Below are 19,558 nucleotides of genomic sequence, written 5' to 3'. Positions count from 1 at the left end.
CAGCGTTTTGACGACTTGCTCTACTTAGAATGAGGTCTTTCCTCAGTGATTGAATAATAGATAATAGCCATCGTGTTGTTAGCTCTTCAGCTACATTTGACCGCATGAATATTGTCGAATATCATGGAAGCGCTCACGTGAACTAAACTAAAAGAGCACTCGCGAGATTATGACCTTATATAGGCAAAGAACGGCACTTGAAATGGTACATTCATCACGACAGATGATCTAGTTCGGTAAATAACATTTGGTTCGCTCTGAGCTAACGTCGTACGTCGTGAATGCAACGCACGCATACTGGCCAAAACTTCTTTCATAACTAACCGAAGCTCTTTTCTCAGCTGTTCTTTCTATAGCGCGGTTTTAGCATTGCTCCAAGAACGTATCAAAGTCTGGGGTTTAAGAGAAGCAATTTGGCGGCACCGAGCATAAGACAAGATTACCATCTTCACGCCCTTTTTATTACTCGGATTTTTACTGATGAAGTAAAATATTACTCCGCTCAGGATCTTTTCTCTCTCGAAAAAGAAGCGTCCTTTGGATTAATTAATCGCCAAACGCGATACTCCTGAACTATCGCAAGGGCACACGCTCCAGATAAGAGGCATCTCGAGAGACTAGAAATGAGGGGCGAATCTTATCTTGCTACGTCGACAAAGTAATTGATGTTTCGATATCTCCAAAAATTTCAAATCATATTCACTAAAGGCGAATCACTATTTAGCACTTTGTGTAGCTAACTAACTAAAACATACAGAATATTTGCCATATTGAAAATCGTCATTGTAATGTTTCGTGTTTTTTTTTTATCTGAAAATCCCTTAATGCTACAGACGAATCGAAGAACGTGCTTGTTATCAAATTTTAATGCCTACCAAATACAGAAGCCAACTTACGAATTCGCTGATGAAGCTCATGTGCTCTTCCTGATTGGGCGAGATGGACCTCTTGACGACATTGTTGTACAGCGCCGTTGCGGCTTCTGAGTACGCCGACAGCATTGGCGGAGGTGTGGAGGAGGACCCGATTGAAGAGTTCGAATCCTCCCGTTTGATCATGTGATGCAGCATGCTGATGAACAGATGTCACTGTGCCTTTTATCGTAGAAACTATTATTAATCGCTGGATAATAATGGATGATGTGTTGTTATTTATATGATTTAATTGTCCTCTTATCTTTTTTTAATGGTTTTCAATTTTGCAATGTTTATGTCAGCTTTTTCCGTCCAACTTAATTGACTCCTTTAGCGCTCTGACCTTTTCCTTGCTCTCAGTCTCAGGTTCCCCTTATGTCTGGTGCAATTTTCTTCTATCAGACGTTGTCTCTTTCATCCTCTTGGTCTAGTATTCCCGTATGTGTTATACAGTTATCCGTCAACGTCGTTGTATTCTCTTCCTCTGGCCTTTTTGCGTCGTTGAGATCTCACTGTCAGATATACAACGACAGATGCAAGTCGCATATTACTCTGTGTTGCAACGAGTCCGCTTTGGCTGGTGATGTTTTGAAAATCCTTCGAACAAAATGTTGATGTTGAGCACCGCGCGCGGCCCGTTCTGGTCCTACCCCGCTCCCACGACGGGATTCGGCCGACGGGACGCCCTCACAGCGCCGCTTAGGGAAGTTGCGTCGGTATGATCCTTGTCCTTCCTGCAGCCATCTTCAACTGGTCCCACTTTCTTTCGAGACACCGGCCTCTATTTGTCACGTGTTATCGCATTCGAATCGAAAAGCTTGCACGGTTGCTGGAATCACGCCGACACAACGTGAAGGTATTGTTGTTACGTCGGTGCTCGACGTAGTTGAACGACAGGCACGGTTAAAAAGGAACCACTTGAAGAACGATTAAGCCGCAATCGGCGCCAACGATGATGGTTCGGTGCGATGCTATTGCTGTTTTATTGCTTGTACCCGTTGTCACGTAACAGACGAAAATGAAGACGTCTCACTGTGAGCCCGTATGGAAATGCACAACGATGATTGTCTACGCTTGGAGTGTTGACGTTTGGCCGGGCTATCGGCTCGACGATGGCTATGAAGTAATTATACGAAGAAAATCGTTACGAGATAAAGGATTAGCCCCGACCTAGCGATGATGCCTGCGAGAGCGATTGTGACATTGCTGATGTTTATGATGGTGTTACTGTTGCTGCTGCTGTTATCATCTAACACTGATTACGATAATGGGTCGTGCCGATTTGTTACTTTTTCTAATAATCAAGTGGTTGCGTGCTGAGATGAGTAATGCTATGTTGGCTCAATTTATCTGGTCAAATAGCTATTTTCGAGATTTTGTTCGCTTGCTAGTGATTTTCGTTGGTATAGCTCTGATAGGAGTTGAATTTTGAATCTTCACAAGCTTGAATACTACGATACTCGTTTCTGCTTACGCTCTGTGAATACGGACATGAACGTCAGTTGATATTGTCGATAATATTGCTAATGATGTATTACGGTGCAGTTTAGTAATTTAATTCTTGACGTAATTGGTTGTTTTTTTCTTTTGGCATCTGCTTACTGCTCTTCTTGCCGTGGTTCCGATGTCCCCGGTGCTCAGCGGGACGTGAGACGCTAGTCATGGGTATTGACGAAGGACATCGACGGAGTTCAATAGGTCTGCGGATGGGAATTGGGATAAAGCTGAAATGAACAGAGAACAAAGCTATAAACATTCACAGTTCATTAGAGAAGGTCAGCACAACATTTCCTTTTCTGTCATGGTACCAGCGGCTTTACATAGACGGACGTTTACTCTGTTCAACTTATTGCTGTACTTAAAGAACTGTATAACAAAAGTCACGGGGCGCCTAATGACAACTTACTTGCTTTGCAACCTACTAAGTTTTCAGCGCTATGCCTCAATTCAGCGTCCAGTCAACCCGTTGTTTCACATAAGGTCTCGCATCTCATGAACGTGTGCGACGCAGCTGTGTAGTGTTACGGGCATGCTTGCATGCAGGCGTCAGCCCCATTACGACACTTTGATCTCTCCCTTTCATATAAGCATCATTTATTTTTGGCCCGCACAGCTGTGGTCACTTTTGGCAATTTTCGCTGCGGCACTAAATGGGCCATAAGCAGCAGATGCGAAATGAGAACTCGGGATCGCCGTAGTCGCTAAATGCTGACTACGGCAGCTCTACAATTGCTATGGGATCCAGCCTCTGGCAGAAGTCACCATGGTTTTCAGTGGTGGCTAGGCTCCCATATGCGCAACTTGCTGTGGGACGAACCCCAACGGCTATTCTACGAGCTCTGTCCTATATTTGCCCATAGCGAGACTTCACACAGGAGAAGAGGACGGCCTTGCTACCATCATATGGCCACCACAGTGGCCATATTCACGTTACCTGGGTTCGCAGCGACGTACACTACTGATCTTACCGCTTGAAATAGGCAAGGCAACCGACATCTACGAGATCGCCTTTTTTGTTATGTTTATTTCCTTCTTCTCTCCCTGTTTCACACACGCATCTATCGGGCGCATTTTTTTCGTTCCTATTTGACTCTTTCCGTTATCGCACTCTTAGCTTTAATTTCTACGTGATCAAGTCTCTGGTATTCTCTCTTTTCTTACGCATCGTATCGACTTATTTCCATCAGGGATGTAATCGAGGAGGATCTTGCTCGACTTATCTGCACGGCCATACTACTATGCAACAGCAATTAATCTCTCAGTCAGCGATTCCTGGGCTGTGGGAGCAGCTATAGGGATAATTATGATTTATGTACGCACATGGCTTTATTTACTTTTAGGGGCTTACACTTAAATACTTCTAAATCTTCTGGTAACGTACTCTGTTTTCAACGAGTAAGTGTCAGCTCGGTGCGACTGTCTATCACTTATCGATACGATGTAAATAACATTTGTGTATTTCACACGAACAGACCCAATTTCTGATTGACAATGTAAAATACTTTGGTTACCCAGCATTTATTCTATCATTAAGATAAAGGATTCTGTAAATTTCACATTTGTTATATATTATTTCACTTTATCTTTGAGTAATAGCAAAAACAAACATCCACAAATGATGACAAAGGCGTTCATGACGCCTACTGGATGACAACTGGGGTAGTTGTCGGCAAAATGTTGCTGATAATTATCAACATATCGCGCAGTTTGTGATCTTGGAAACAGCCCAAAAGAGGATCCGACATTTGTGATCTTTTTTTGAATCCGCTTATGAAATTTCCGTCTTTTTCCCATTGCTGCCATCTGTCTTAATTAGGTTCAGCTCAAATAAAGTTTCAGTACCCCACGCGATCGTACAACACTGAAAACCCAGCAAGCACCTTCCATACACCGTCTTTTTTCTAACAATGCAAAATGCTATACACGCTAAATTTCCTACGAAAAAGTTGTACGTAAACATTTAGCATTGTCATGCGAATGAAAATTACTGAATCAGGTAATTTTCAGATAATTAACTCAGCTATCGCTCCAAGATGCACTGTCAGAGCAACAACGGGGCAATAAATTACAGCCGATTTCCGCAGTCGACGTTGCGCTGGGATGCTTTTACCCCCAATGATTTCACCCACGGACGACTCATCAACGGGTTAAACAATACAGTCGGTCGTCGTTGTTGATAAGTGTGATAAGCTTTTCCTTGTTGCTGCCAGTGCGGTTCCTGCTAGCATATGATTCAGCGTACATTGCTAAGCAACCCTCCTCATTTACTCGGTAGCGAGACAGCCAAAATCTCTTCTAACACTTCGTCCCGTAGTACTGCTAATACTCGTAACAGCAGGTACGATACATACGACTCGGTCAAGGGGAGGCAGGCGAAGGGAGAAAGCGAACAGCTGGAGGTTCGATTTGTGCTGATACTTATGTCAATAGATAATGAGAAGGCTGGTCAAGTAATTATCTAAGGCTTTACTGTTCTTAGTCATCTCCAGCTCTTACGGCACGTTAGCTATTACCGTAGTATTTACATGTGTATGCACATGGGCCGCATTGCCCATTACTTTCGGATATTGCCGTACCGCTAAATTGGGGAGGATATCATAAGACAATTTTACGACCCACATTTGTGCGATATATATGCGGTAAACATAATGCGGTAAAAATAAATTTCAGGTTTAAATATCAACCAACCAATTGAATGACAAGCGCATGTTCAGCTAATGCAGTGCTATCTATATAGCCATTTATAGCAATTACCAATCATATTACATATATGTAAGGTATACATCTGCAACACATCTATAAATTGTCCGTAAATAAAAATGTATCCGTTTCAAATGAGAATACAAGCAGCACCATTCCTATCAGTAACCGTAGATAAGCAGATAGACACAAGCGGATTCATGACCTTGCCTAGGAATCGGTTCAGACAGAGAATAAGTCCAGCACACTAGGTCTAGGTCAGTTCAAGGAACGGTGCGTAATTCGTTTCTTTTATATGCGCTGTACAACGCTAGCTAAAATTAGTTGACAAGCAACATCCATGCTGTATATGGCTCATTGAGCACCTTCAACACGACCCTAGTTTAGGCTCCCATTGCCAAACCAATCTCGTGGCCGTTGCCACCTTCTCAGCCAACAGCCAGATACATTCCGCATCTGCCACTATCAGTGCTACAGTTCACAGAAGTTCAGACACCCAAAGCAAATTGCCTGATATACTATTTCAATATTATCACTAATAGTGCTATAATTGCCGTATATTCTGTAAATCTACGAGTATTAAATCGGGATCCCCTCAGATTTGCCAGTGTCCCGAAGGGGGACCGTCACTATTTCCGTAGAAGCGCTGCCAGTACAACTGCGGCAAAAGCCGCTTTTGATGCGACGGCAATTTTCGCCGTAATGTCGTCCAAGTTCATTTATCCGTTTTCACCCAATTGACTTACCTTTCGAAATGCTTTCAGCGAGACTTAGCCGGAGTAAGGATATTTGGGATTGAAGATCCCAGCAAGCAACGATTACTTCCCAGACTTGAACTGGGAATCGTCGGCTAGAGTATAACACAAAGGCAGAAAGGAGATGAATGTACTCAGTGGCTCGAGGTATTCCGGGCACTGGACCGGCTGTTGACTCGAAGGAGGGCCGGTTGGGATATGATCCTGGAAATACGAAAAATAGGCTCCTGGCTGGCCGCGTCCTTGACAGACTTTGTCCCATTCTCCATGAGAAACATAACACACAGAACATAAGCACCGGAGACTTTTACGTAAGGCAACGCAATACGGATCATGCGGTTAAGTTAAATTATTTTCTGTTTACGAGCACGATGGCCAGATCATGAACGCCAGTTGGTGTAGCAAGCGTGAAATCGATGAAGAAAGGTCCCGCTTCCTCATGTGTAATTGCCTTTGTTTTGTTATGTAAAAGCAGGTAGTGCAGCAGAACTGCATATATGTAATATTGATCAGTAATAACAGGCCTATTTTAATTCTAGGCACCGTATCACCTACAAAACTTTACACTTGTTTATATAATGCTACGAAGTTGTTGTTTATATTCATCTCAACCGTTCAATACTAATTATTCACTTCCTCTGACGTAATTGCTTCTTAAAAAACCATACCAGTAAATGCCACCTGTTTTCTCAATTCTACAGGCTACGACACCTGACAAATACGTACATTACACAGGAACGCATGTTACGTTTGCATTACATATTGTATTCTATTAGTCTGTCAGCGGGAAGAAGTAATCAGTATACATGTCTTTTTTAATTTTATATTACATATATATGTCATAAATCTAGTACTTTCCACCATCAGAAATGTACATTCGTCCCTGGCCTGTCTGTGTCCTATTTCGCACTACTTATCACGACAACAATTCAAGAGACACAACCCAGACGCTAGATTGGACAAAAAACACGCCTTCCTAAGAGCAAACGTCATTTCAAACGTTTCAAAATACCAGATTGCTCTCGGTGCGGTCATATGAAACGGGCAGGACCAATGAGGCCCCACTGTCTCTGCCGGCTAAAGCACAACACGACAACAGCTCAACTTAATCTCTCCATTTGATTTGGCAAAGCCAATCTATCTATTGGAACCAAACGGCGGTACCGCATCGCACAGTTAGAACACTTCAAACCCCAACATGAAGAAAGAAAAGCCCCTGGCAGTATGAGGCCAACAAAAAGTGGTTTACAGAGCTTCACTGCTGCAGGACCCCAGTAGGTTGTAGCAGTAAGTCGAATAGAAATGAATTCTCATTCGATAGTAGGCGATTGCCGTGGTTGCCTAGAGTATCAGAGAAACAACAGCCCTGCGACCAACCAGCTGTTGAGGCGGGGTACAGTAAAAGGTGCGCGAAAGAAGGTTTAGCGAATATAATTCCGGAGGCAAAATGCATCTGGTTTGCCCATTTTGGAGGTGTTCCAACGACCTTAAACGTACAACTTGCGCTTATCTTCATACCCTTTTCGCGCCAACGCGCATTTTTCAGGGGGCGCGAATATCAGAACTTCGACATTGGCTGAAACATGTCACTAATGCGCTGGCCGCGTAGCGCGATGCAAAGGTAGATCGTTTAGACTTCACAGCGTCGCAGTTCGACTTTACCGCGGTGGATCTGTTCCCTTTTTGCGTTGTCACATTTCGTATTGCCGTATTTTGGAGTAAGCGAGACTTTGTGAACGAAATATAAAAATAGAAAGTTTTTCACGGCCGACCGAAAATGGTTTGTGGCTAACGGCTGGCGTCTGGTAAAGTTACACGCTAACTCCCTGCATTCTCTGTCGTTTTTACAACCGCCGGGCCAGTTATTTATAAAAGCGCTACGCAACCGATGGATACATTTGGAATTACATCACCATTTGTAACAATAGATGCGGTCACAGGACAATGTACGTGTTGACAGTACGCGCTCCAATTCCAAACCAATATTTTCTGTTGATCTCAGTTGTTCTATTTTTCCCACTTTATCCAGTTTATCCCGAGGTCTTTGGTTTGCCAATTATTTGCCCATGGCACCTTTGTCCTGATATGTCGCCTGTTATTCTATGAAGGGAAACTGTCATAATATAGAGGTAGCTCGGTTCTGCTATCGTCTAGGATTTGCTCCCGCGCAGTATTCTCTGTCCTATCGTATTTATGTCTTTTGTCATCGGCAAGACCAATCCCGATACCAAGATCGAGGTCTTTGGCTGCGTGTCAAAAGACACCGGGTACACTTCTAAGACTTAAAGGTATCTACCTAAATGAAAAGAGTGACAGACATTATGGACAGGGTTGTGGATAACTGCCCAGATTGTGAATGAATTCGACGCAAACAAGGTCGATCATGCTGCTTTCGGGATTTCTAGCTGCATGTAAGCCTTAATTAATGCTAGTCGTAGGTAAGAGCATCCAACGATAGCCAATATGGCAAATATCACTTGTTCGACTAACTGAGACGCAGTGAAGTTGTACAAGATTGTCCAAGGACAAAAGTATGTGCGTGTGTGTTTGAATTTGTAGACGAAAAATAATAGTTTTTTGCACATGTTATTAGTGGCGTGTGTGTAGATAGCTCGCTTGTAATCCACTGCCCCGTCAGCTGATCACTAAGCGAACGCTTTTACATGGATAGTCAATCACTTAATAGAAGCAGTGATAACCCATAAAGAAGCTAGCAGGAGCTCCAAGAGGATCATATGACCTCTAGCGAAGTGAGCCATTCACACAAAGAGAGTCACAAAAGTGCCGGGAGCAACACCAAAAATATTGACGTTACGATCAACGTAAGACCGAAAACAAGTAACATGAAATCATAAAGATGGCATTGCGTCATCGCGTGCAGACTTTTATCTAAATCATACGTTTAAACTCCACACGTCTCTCCAACGTGTATCGCGTAGAAACTCTGGGTGGGTCTTAAACTCATTCACATGTCGTTGAATGAAACAATCGTTCAAGACTATCTGCGGATAGGTGACCGAAAAAGCAATAAGAATATGGAAACTGGCTGTGGCCTCTTCGAAGAGGCTGGAAGTCTATTAGGCTGCCATAAGGTAGCGTGTATATATATATATTGAATCTGTTCTTTTCGTCTCAATGAATCATACTGATAACGTTGGCGGTAACATGGAGCGGAATGCGGTCCGGGTACAATTGCAGGGGGCCGAGATTTAACAATTGCTTTTCCGTATGCAGCAGCTGGGAACACTAGCGGCGCATATTCATTAAAAGCCCACGTATCGTTCCGTATCATCTCCACTGCTAACACCGGTAATAGTCGATAGCAAAAGCTAACTTGGTAAAAAAGTATGCCCCCTGTTTCTCGAATACTTACTCATGGCTATCTTGTGATGATACATCGTAAATATATCGTGTAAATAGTCATACAAGCAGCAATGGGCGTACCATTGTCTACGAATGATAGCAGTTTCAGTTGAGCTTAGCAAATCAGGGTCAACCTTCGCTCCATCGCTCGACCAGAGAAGGCGCTTCGGCTGGTGTGATTTGTGCAAGTGAACGCGGATCGAAATAGGAGTAAAAATGGAATAATCCTTTGCGCGGCTCTTGGGGGCCGAATAGTATAGGCTTCGAAGGATGGGCAGGCACTGGCACTTTTTGGTCCAGGCAAAGCTCTTACTGTCGAACATTGAGGGCCTCATCAAGCCTGCAAAGACAGACGTCTGCTATTATTAACTAAATTATTCCCGGGAGACCAACAGCCAGGAAGTGAAGCGTCAAAGGCCGACAAAACTAGCGAACGCACGCAGACTTCGTGACTCGATCTGGCCATTTCAACACGTACAAACACACACTGAAAAAATAATCCTGTTACCTCATTACCTCAGAGCGACAACAGGAAACTTGCATTCGATCAGGTATTATTAACTCCGAACTCACCTCCTGCAGGTATAAAATGGTAAAATCGGTGGAATTATGAGGGAGATTGTACCAGATAACTTTCTTTTTTTAAAAGATAATAATATGAAGTGGGATCAAAGTAATCGGATCGCCGCATGTATGTACAAGCCATAAGTTATTCCGGCGAACGTCATGATGTGCTTGATTCATTACATGCTATGATTTTTATGTAAGGGCATCGCAGATCAGGGAAACGCGACAATGTAACTCATGTGCCCTAAATCTCAGATTATCTGTGGCCAAATCCTTAAATAATTACACAAATTAGAACCCCTAAGCAACCTTTAAACAACCCTTTCACCATATACCACCCTTGTGAACTTTAACAACGCCGTCACCATAACTGTCCCAGTGGTCGGTGGTGTAACAGAGAAAGCCCAAGAGGGTGCCTTCATGAGTCATACTTATGTCACGTCGTTTACCTTCACAAGGAGACCATCATTCACCAGTAGCGGTGCGTCACCCTTCACCCTATATGAAGCCCTAACTACTCGTCGTCCGTTAACTTTTTTTCGTTCACTTTTGTTTCTAAATAAGGAGGGTGGAACAGGAGGACTCCGGTAACGAAAAAGAGAAAGCATCGGTCCCTGTTTCTTTTCCGTCATAAGGGTGTTTTCGGCTCCGTCGACATCGAATGGAAGATGAGTGCTGAGTAGGCAGACGGAAAGTGAACACTGACTGAGTGCTGATAAGGGAAAAATATGAAAAAATGCCATGCGGCCATGGACGGCTTGAAACATTTTCGCCAATAAATGGCGAGTCATATGTTCCCGCTTCTGCGACGGGACTGCCTACTGGCCACCAAGTGTTATTGAACACCTTGCTTTCTAACACAGTAAAAAAAGGGCAGTTGCACTCACAGGGGGGCGGGTAGCGCTCTCGACATCAGCGTCCAGCCGTCGTCCATCCTCATTCCTAAAGCGGGAGCTCTCCCTGACCACTGGCTGTTTTGAAATTGAAATCGACATTGAAATGTCGGTTTTCCGATCATTGGTCATTCGTAGAAAACAGCTCCAAGGAACGAAAACTCCACCATGTCCAAGACCACTACCGCCAAACTAGGTAGAGCTTAAAGCCTGTCAGCATGCAGAATGCGCAAACGACTGCATGAATTGCAGAACAAGCTACGTAGATGAGCGGACCATAAAGATCCTTCGCAAGAGCAAGCCGTATAAGCTGGTCTTTGCAGGAAGTAGAAGGTTGCAAATCATACGTTCGTGGTAATTTCTCTTACTGCAGCCTAAAGTTAGTGCACGGGCTCGTTTTTTTTTGCTGAACGTACAGTGCCAAAAGGCGTGCAGCAGAAGGGAACCAAACGTGGGGCTTGAGAAGCAAAGAATACCCTCGATGCTAGATCTTCCCTTTCTTTCCGTATTTTTTTGCGTTCTGCCCAGCACTTTCTATCTCCTTCTACAACTGGCGTATTAGCGAGGAAAGTATGGAGATGAGACAAGTTTGAAGAAGAGCCGATTTTCTGATGCCGTGCTTTCCGTTTACTAAGTATAAAACTCATATATCATGCTCATCGACGTCAAAAAATATGCGGCCTATATTTGAGATATACATTAAAAATATTAGCTTTAGAGACCTTTAACGTGACTTGGATGGTTTTAATTAGGGAATCTTTTTTTTCTAAAAGCCACGAATTAGACAGAGTCACTAGAAAGGACAAACGGACAAGACATGCTTATTAATGTCAGGTAGCTTACATACGCTGTTGCCGTTGCTTCTCTATCATGGCTACTGCTATTTCCAACAAGAGAAAGCATGCGTATCGCAGTGGCCCTTCAGTGCAGTAGCATGAAGAAAAAATAAAATTAAAATGTAATTGTAGCTTCAAAGCTTAGAATGACGGTTAAACTCACAGAGATGAGGGCGAGTAGGCTTATAAATGACGAGCTTTGTACGGATTGATGTGAAGTATAAACTCATCGACAGCGGGTTGCGAGTTCTCAATTTTACAACATTTTTTCGTACATATCGGTTGGATTTAATCATTTTGCTTGTGTCTGATTAAGATGATTCTAAAGAAAAATGTTTTTGTATTCTCTTTTTAAAATCAAATACATTCCCTTTCTAAAAATAGAAAAAAAAAATAAAAAGAGATATGCTTTAGATAAACGTATGAAAATTTGTACTTGCTCACACACAATTATGTACTGTAGCTTTTTGCGTTGAAGTAATGCCTACAGCGACTTAGCCCAGCCCGTATTTTCACGGTTCGTTTCAAAAATGCTTCTCGAGGTCCATGATCCTAGCCTAGGCCAAATCCCTCATTGCACTCTTGTTCATTGTGACCTGTTTGTGCACATATGTTGCGATCGTTGTTTTCGAGGTCAACTCTCTGCCGACTGGGGTAGACCATACGTGCTACGACGCACATCATGTTGGACTAGGAAATCTGTTTCATAGGAAAAAAAGTCGTTTAGCTATAAACGTCAAGGGTCCGCTGTCCCGTTCCCTTTTACATTTCAAACCTGTTGGATCGCAGAAGATGTCCTTTTCACAAACACCTACTCCATACCTGATAATGCAATCACTAATTGACACTGCATATATTTACCGTGGTTCAAAAGCTCCGCCGAAAAAAACCGTTGCCATATCATCACTAGGTCTCATCTAATTATAACACGGTTAGGTTGCTAATGAAAAGGAAGGGCTCTTAACTGTTTAGATCGCTGATGCCTCAAAGATAACGGTCTCCCTATGTCTTTGTGGATTAAATCAGTTTTGAGTATGCCGAATTTCTAACGAACCAAAAAATCATTTAAATTTTAATTACTCATTAATCATTTAAATTTTAATTATTAGTTGGCTCGAGATTGATTTTTCGTCTATAGATTATACACGATATGAAAATGAAATGAAAGTCTAGCGCATCTCTACTAAATCCCCGTAACATGCTCGGTTCTTATAAATGCAAATGTGTTATATATTTCACCACTAACTGGTACTAGTTTGACTACACCCCCTAGAACTTTAGGAAAAATTAGATATATATATTCATTTTTTATCGTGCGAATATTGCCACCTTGATGTAATGATGCCTTTACCTTATAAGCGTTTGTAAATAGCTTTTAGTCTTTAACTCCACATTAAATTATTAGCCTTTTCACGCATATGACCAATTTCAGCCAATAACTATATTTTTTGTCTGTGTCGCCCCATATACTTCTTCGTTCTAAGCATTATGCCTTGATTGAGGTCGAGTGAGAAGCGCTTTTAAAGCGTAACCTTCCAAATGCGGATTTTTGTTCTGTCCCTCTGAGCTTTTTAGATGTTGCAGCACCATTTGCCTCAGTCTCTTTCGGAGGCACAATAGGAGAGATGTACGTAAGCTAGAAGCCTCCATAAAGACGACTCCGCGCAATGTATATAAGCCTTCACCCATATACTTGAATAGCACTCCAGCGCGCGCTCATAAGCCGCACGTGAAAATTGTACCCATCGATTTATACACATACACTCCTTTCAAAGCTCACACTCACTTATCTATTCTACGGTGCTATCCCGTTGCCGAGACGCTCTGGGCTCGACATGGCGAAGCTGAAGGCGGCAAAACAGAGGAGGTTGCCGCCACCAGCGTTAGCGGTAATAGTTGCACTCGAGTTCGCTTTTCTTTCATAGAAAAGGCTTCGGCCCAGTAGGCTAGTTATAATAAGCACGTAAAGAGCAATACCCTTCAGCAATGTTGGAAGCTGATTGCTCCTTCGCTATATGAAATAGACGCTTAGTTGTCGGTTTCCTCATTCCGCATCAATCCAGGCCGGGGCCCCGTTTGAGTTATGTGATCTCAGCTGGGCGCAGCTTGGCTTTCGAGCAAGCCGTACGCAACTTCATCCATGCATACAGTAAGATGGCCATACTAGACTATCTTTCCTGCCTTTTACTTCGGTCATTTTTTCGCTCTATTCCGTTAGTTACCTTTCGCCAACGAGGTTTCCCTACGGGACGTTTTATCGTCCAAGCGCGGCATTGCAACAGCAATACCAACATCATCACCGAGCAGCCCTAGCCAGGACGGAACTAAACGGGGGCTCGTAGCGATCTATAGTAAACAGCTGAGTTCTTGAATGACCAGATGTGGAAGACGCTTCGGACCTAACAATTCAGTTCGCTCGCCCGCCCGCTGGTATGACGCTATTTGACCGGTTCGAAGGAATCGCTCAGTAATCAAACTAGTATCCCTTTTCTTCTGCTACATCACCGACACAAAGGAATTTCCGTATATATTCTATCAGCTGCCTTGCCGTACCTGCTTCATCGAATTTTGGCTACCGTTCTATTTGCACGATAGAGATCGAGATCGAGGGCCCATGTGAATGCTTTCCCTCCTCTCCCATTCCCGTTTTCGCTTCCCTGCCCCCATTCTTTCTCACTACTGGAAAAAGAAGAGAAAGAAAAGATGCCGAGGAACAACAAGCTAATATTTTCGTTGAAGGACAAAGTGTGCTGGGTTAGGACAAGATATAATTTAACACGAATTATGTTTTTCTTTTTCAGTGATTCGTATCAATGCCTTAATTGATGCAACGCGCCATTTAAATTAAGACTAATGCGCATTATTTTTTCGTTCGCTCACATAGGTTCTATGGATTTATGAGATGCTATGCGATATGTTCCACTCAAGGAAAACAAGCTTTTAGGGCATATCTGTGCCAGTCCAAAAACCAGCCCTGTAACAAGCTGTTGCCCTCAGGCAGTGCAAGGACAATCTCGAAAATTCCTCGTTCGCCGTCCCAAACTGACATCGGCCATCCGGACTATTTCTTATGCGCGCACCAAAGGTCGGATCAGAAAGAAACTACCTGAAGCAAGAAACAAACGCTCACAGTTCGAGTTCGTCTATTCTTAATGGTTATGATACTGTTTCTACCCTCTACAACCTAAATTTAAAAAAGCGATATTTTTTGGAAAAATCCTGAAGGAAATACGCATTCAAATCTTCGTAAAGGATTTTTTGGCAATAAGCAGTAATTAAATTCTATTTTTCTTGAGCATTTATCGGAAAGTACGGCTGATGCAGTATTACCGCGTAAAATGAAAGGCATATTTTTATCTAAACAAACAACAAATGGCGCAAAGGTGGCATGTGTACAGGCATCGACAATCTACAGTCTATTCTAGTGAAACATATTGTAGCGTATGAAAATGCTAACTAACAGGCGGAAAAGACCTTTTGGTCCTTCAATGACTCTGTCACTGAGAGCTTTCATAATCCCTGTCTCTGGAGGCTGCTTCTACGCAAACTGTAGAATTTATCCGGCATTGTAAGTGCAACTTATCGCAATAATAGCGCACACACTTAAGGTAAGTAACAATAAATAAAATAGAACGTTGCGATGGTTCAATCAATTTTTAGAGTAACAGCTTAGCTCCTCCGCAATTCGCTGGCAGGTATAAAGCTCACGCTCGACGCTAATGTCTCCAGTTTAATTATATTGCCGAGTTGGCTTACTTCCCGATGGACTATTTGATTCGGAATCTTTACAGCTATTGGTTAGGCAGATGGCAGTATATCATTCAGCTGTGACAACAGTGAGCCAATGACGGACTACGGCTGGGAAGCGATCCGGGACAGCGGTAATTGACGAAATGTGCCCATGTGTTTTTTCACGCCTATGAGCGGAGCAATATTGGCATCTGCACTCTTGCGTAATCATCGGCACCAGGTCAAACCGAAATTATGTAATCTCACAAATGGGAAACGGCAAAAAGTATCTGAATTTAGTTTGCAAGAGTATTTAAACATAACTGCCAGCTGCAAGCAGGATGTAAAGTCCTGCGGCAGGCTTGCATCTTGGTTAGTTTCCAACCAACAGTTTAGTTTTTTTCACGATACGTAAAGAATTAGTAATGGAAGACTTGCGTACAAATTATAGCGATATTAGGGGGGCTCATTTTGTTATATGCTGCTTAGTCAGTAGTACGGCAAATGACTGAGATGGATCTGGCTTCGTGTCTTTCAACAGGTTTACGCTGTTGCATACTTCCGATTTTTTCATTCTAACAAAAAAAGTATATATGTTGTCTCTATTTACTGCTTTCTAGGTTACGCAACGAGAGCAACGAAAGTATAACCGTATGCCCTTGGATAGCTATCGATGAGAGAACGCGCAATACATCGTGATGGGGAGTATATTTACGCTACGGGAGTTTGCTTCCAACAGGTAGACCTTTTAGGTTAAATCAAGGCCTTTCTAAACAAACACTCCGAATTTCTAACACTGCTAGTCCTCCGATTTGTGTGTCTCGCCCATTCAACAGTGTAACATATGACTGCTGTCATGTTGGAAGCGGTAAGTTCTAGTTTTAGTATTCTTTTTTTTGTCTCTTTCCATGCGTGAACAATGATAACGTTGAAAAATTAACTCCCTTCAGTGTCTCCCGGGCAGCTTCACTAGTCGATCTCTAGTGCATAATATGTACCAAACAGTAGTAGTATTATTATTACTCGAACGCATGCTATTTTTAGATTTATTTGTCACTTCAGCTATAACCTCGAATTTGATAAGTACGATGAACCTGAGTATGCCATCGAATTGCACCTATTTGTACGAAAATATATCGCCTGCGTCAGCATTTCGATGTCTATCAATCATTATCAATCGCGTAATGTACCTAACATTACCCTATGAAGTCGTTAATCAGTAACAGCTAGCACATCAATACATCCAGTATGCTCGGTGCACCATAAGCACGAAACATCTACACATACCCTAAACTCGCGTGCCTCAGTCGGCGGCCCTAGGGCCGTATTTCTTTCGCTTTTCACGTAATGTCTTGTAATGCACTCTAGAGCAGGGCACAGCAGCCATTTTTGTTAACCAACCAACCAGCCAGTAGCTATCGCGTAGATCCACTTGGTCTTTCCATACGTTCGACTTAGAGAACACCGCTTTACTATGCGCAGAAACTCCGCATCTCCGTAACGTTCGCAGATTAGTTCCTCTTCTAGTTGTTTCTCGGCTGTTTCCCCAGTCGCCTTCGGTTCGTCCTCACACACACGTATACGACACAGAGTGCGCAGGCCAGGGGCTAGTTAAGCCACAGTCATGAGAGCTTCAACAGGAGGTGGCGGTAGCGGGGGCTCACGCGTAAAACGGCCACCACTTTGTTCTATTCCGCACAGCGGCGGCCTCCCCTTTTGCCGTCATCGCCACGATTGCGGCCAACTTACTGTACGCTCAATTGATCTCTTTCACCTAGACCCTTTCTAGAGGTAATGCACCGAGCGTGGTGCTTCGACCAGGAAAACGAATGCTGAGCGTAAGGCGCAGAGCGTGTTGATGTGAAGCCCGCAGAGACGTTATGTGTGGTTCGAAAATAAAAAACAAAAAAGGGGCTACACCAGTAAATTCTATCCAATTAACATTACGGCCATGACTTAATTTTCGCATAGCACGAACTCATTGGTTAGGTTGTAAAAAAAAAGCAAAAATTAATTCTATAGGGACCAAATATGCCACGCATGTTCTAGGGTCGAGGTTGATTTAAGAAGAAACGGCCATGTTTGCCTAAGGATTGAAATTGAACTATCTAAATAATGGTCAAAAAATTCCCTTTTATCCGATTTGAGTTGACCTTAGTCGGACATTGGAACGATTTTCATAAGTTCAAGCCTGTCAGGCTGGTTCATTCTCGCAAAGCCTCAGTAGAGAGGTCATTTTGCCCATTTTGTTGACACTGTCGCCGGCTATCCGATGTTCAAATACGGCCGCCATTGACAGATGTCAAATCGGCCAAAAGCAAAAATTAAGCTCCATTGCAGGAATTACTATAGGCAATACATATACTGGATTAGCAGTATTGACATAAAATTGGAAAACTTAACGAATGGAATGTCTCTGGTACACACTGAACTCGGAAAACTTAAATAGGCGCTTATGCCAAAAACGCCAAATAGTCATTATAAGATGACGTTCTTCTTCTGTCCAAATAGCACCAATGGCTCTTTACTTTAAAGTACCTTTAACATGCAAAACGGATAAGTTAAGCAATTACATGTGGACTGAATCATTTAATATTGATTCTCTTAAATCGGTGATGATTATGTCTAATGTTACCGGTAGAGCTATTTTAGTGTATCGCAAATTAACACTGCGATAAGTTTTGATAGAAGAGATACGCGTTATACAACGATATAAGCTTGACTAGCAGTGAAATAGACGCAGAGCGTTCAGATCGGGCCTTTCCTTCTCAGTGAGGCTAGCGTATCGGCATGGGCATCGGCGGGAATAATTTTCGATGTTTGAGAGTATTTTTTTTTTGATGAAGGCTCTTACACAAAGGGCGTAACTGTATTGTGATTTCGTATTTGCTGTTCTTCCGTGGATGATTGTTTTTGTAGACTTCTATAGGATAGATTTATTATTATTCATCAAGCGTTATCGCTGAACATGAAGTTCACGCTATGGACCGAAACGTGCCGACCAAAGTGTCCATGTTTTCCATTAGTAAACTTTAACCGCATTGAGCGCTTTCTGCTATCAGTTACGATTATATCTGCTGTAGCGTGCCAGCCTCGACCACGGTTAAGTCTCGTTATCGCGGCATGCCTCATAGATTTCTGCATTTAGCAAAAAAAGAACATACCTTTAAAAGTCATTGCCCTGTCATTGCTCACCGGCTGGAAAGGGCTGGCGGGCCCCTGCTGTCGGACATTGGTTAGGAAGAACAGGCTGTGTATAGGCAGGCGTGGGGCAAACTAGTCCAATATTAATATCAGTTCGCTTGGATTGTTTCAGCAGGTGGCGTGGCATGGGGACTGACGAACTATTCGTGTATTGCTTCCTTTTTTTCCCGTTAGGGAATACGTACGCATACATAAACACACACAAATTCAGACACATTCGAATTCGACAGCACTGGAAATGTTGAGTCATGTGTTTGAACGGCATCAGCAACGGCGTCGACTGACGACTACAATGGCAGGAAGTCCTTGGATAGGCTGAACTGATACAGTAGGGGTCATGTCTAAGTGTCCAGATATTGAAATGGTTTCGCACTTGCGGTAGGTGTATGATACGCAAACGACCAGGAAAACGAGTCATCGCCGTCCGTGATCGAATTTCTCAGAGCGCTCAAGAATATTCATTCGAACAGAGAAACAACCGTGCCCAAGGTAGAAGGAAACGAAGACTCCGTCGAGAAAAAACGCAGTATATATATGGTGGAATGACGCTATAGTCTAAGTTCGACAAGGAGGTGTTTCGAGGGGTAGCGGTGGCGGCTCGTTGGTGCCCATAACTCAGGTCTCCCACCGATTCGTATTCCCATTTCTGTTCACTTTTTCTCTTTCAGTAGTGCAGTAGAACACTATAGTGTATATACCGAAAGAGGTAGTGGTAGTAGTGGTGGAGCTGTGGGGTGGTTACAGCAGCATCGACACTCGAACAACAACAACGGCAGTAGATGGAAAATTGAAACATAGTAAGCTTGTTTGCGGTCGGATCAAGTGAAATCCAGCCGTTGTCTCAGCCTCTTAGAAGGAGACAGCGTGTTAAGGCTGTCAAGGGCCGCGGACGATGACAAGGTCGTTGACAATCCCTGAAGGTCATACTGAAGGCACAACCCCGGAAAAGAAACAGAACTTTTAAAACTCTTTACGGAATTGGAATTCAAAACCATTTTTTTCAATGAACTTATGCATTTTAAACAAAAAATTCTCCCTAAACATTTCCTATCAAGCCACTATTCGACAGGATCAACTCCATTGACAGTGGAAAGAAA

General features: G+C 43.0%; 2 protein-coding genes across 17 annotated transcripts in view; both read right to left on the bottom strand.

Moving 5' to 3' along the window:
• Positions 1-2,460, bottom strand: part of LOC111251024 (steroid hormone receptor ERR1-like) — a 46,286-nt gene extending 43,826 nt beyond the window's left edge. For 2 of the 4 annotated variants that reach the window (XM_086990397.1, XM_086990398.1), the window contains exon 1: positions 897-2,460. In XM_086990397.1, coding sequence (XP_086846523.1) covers positions 897-1,070 — 174 coding nt within the window. In that variant the 5' untranslated portion in view covers positions 1,071-2,460. The remainder of the gene's footprint in view (positions 1-896) is intronic. The other 2 variants (XM_022807184.2, XM_086990395.1) reach the window with 2 other exon arrangements.
• Positions 1,889-19,558, bottom strand: part of LOC147755505 (uncharacterized) — an 85,704-nt gene continuing 68,034 nt past the window's right edge. For 6 of the 13 annotated variants that reach the window (XR_015328611.1, XR_015328618.1, XR_015328615.1 and 3 more), the window contains one exon: positions 2,498-2,638. Coding sequence is in view for 6 of the 13 variants with exons in the window: in XM_086990401.1 (XP_086846527.1) it covers positions 1,897-2,030; positions 2,517-2,638; positions 9,314-9,572 (515 nt within the window). In the remaining 7 variants the exon portion in view is untranslated. Of the gene's footprint in view, positions 2,031-2,497; positions 2,639-9,313; positions 9,573-19,558 lie in introns of those variants that run through there. The other 7 variants (XM_086990401.1, XM_086990402.1, XM_086990400.1 and 4 more) reach the window with 3 other exon arrangements.

Source organism: Varroa destructor, unplaced genomic scaffold, assembly GCF_002443255.2.
Source record: "Varroa destructor unplaced genomic scaffold, Vdes_3.0 BEIS01000005.1, whole genome shotgun sequence".
Lineage (NCBI taxonomy): Eukaryota > Metazoa > Arthropoda > Arachnida > Mesostigmata > Varroidae > Varroa > Varroa destructor.
Note: the sequence above shows the minus strand (reverse complement) of the source record. Positions and strands in the feature narration are given on the sequence as shown.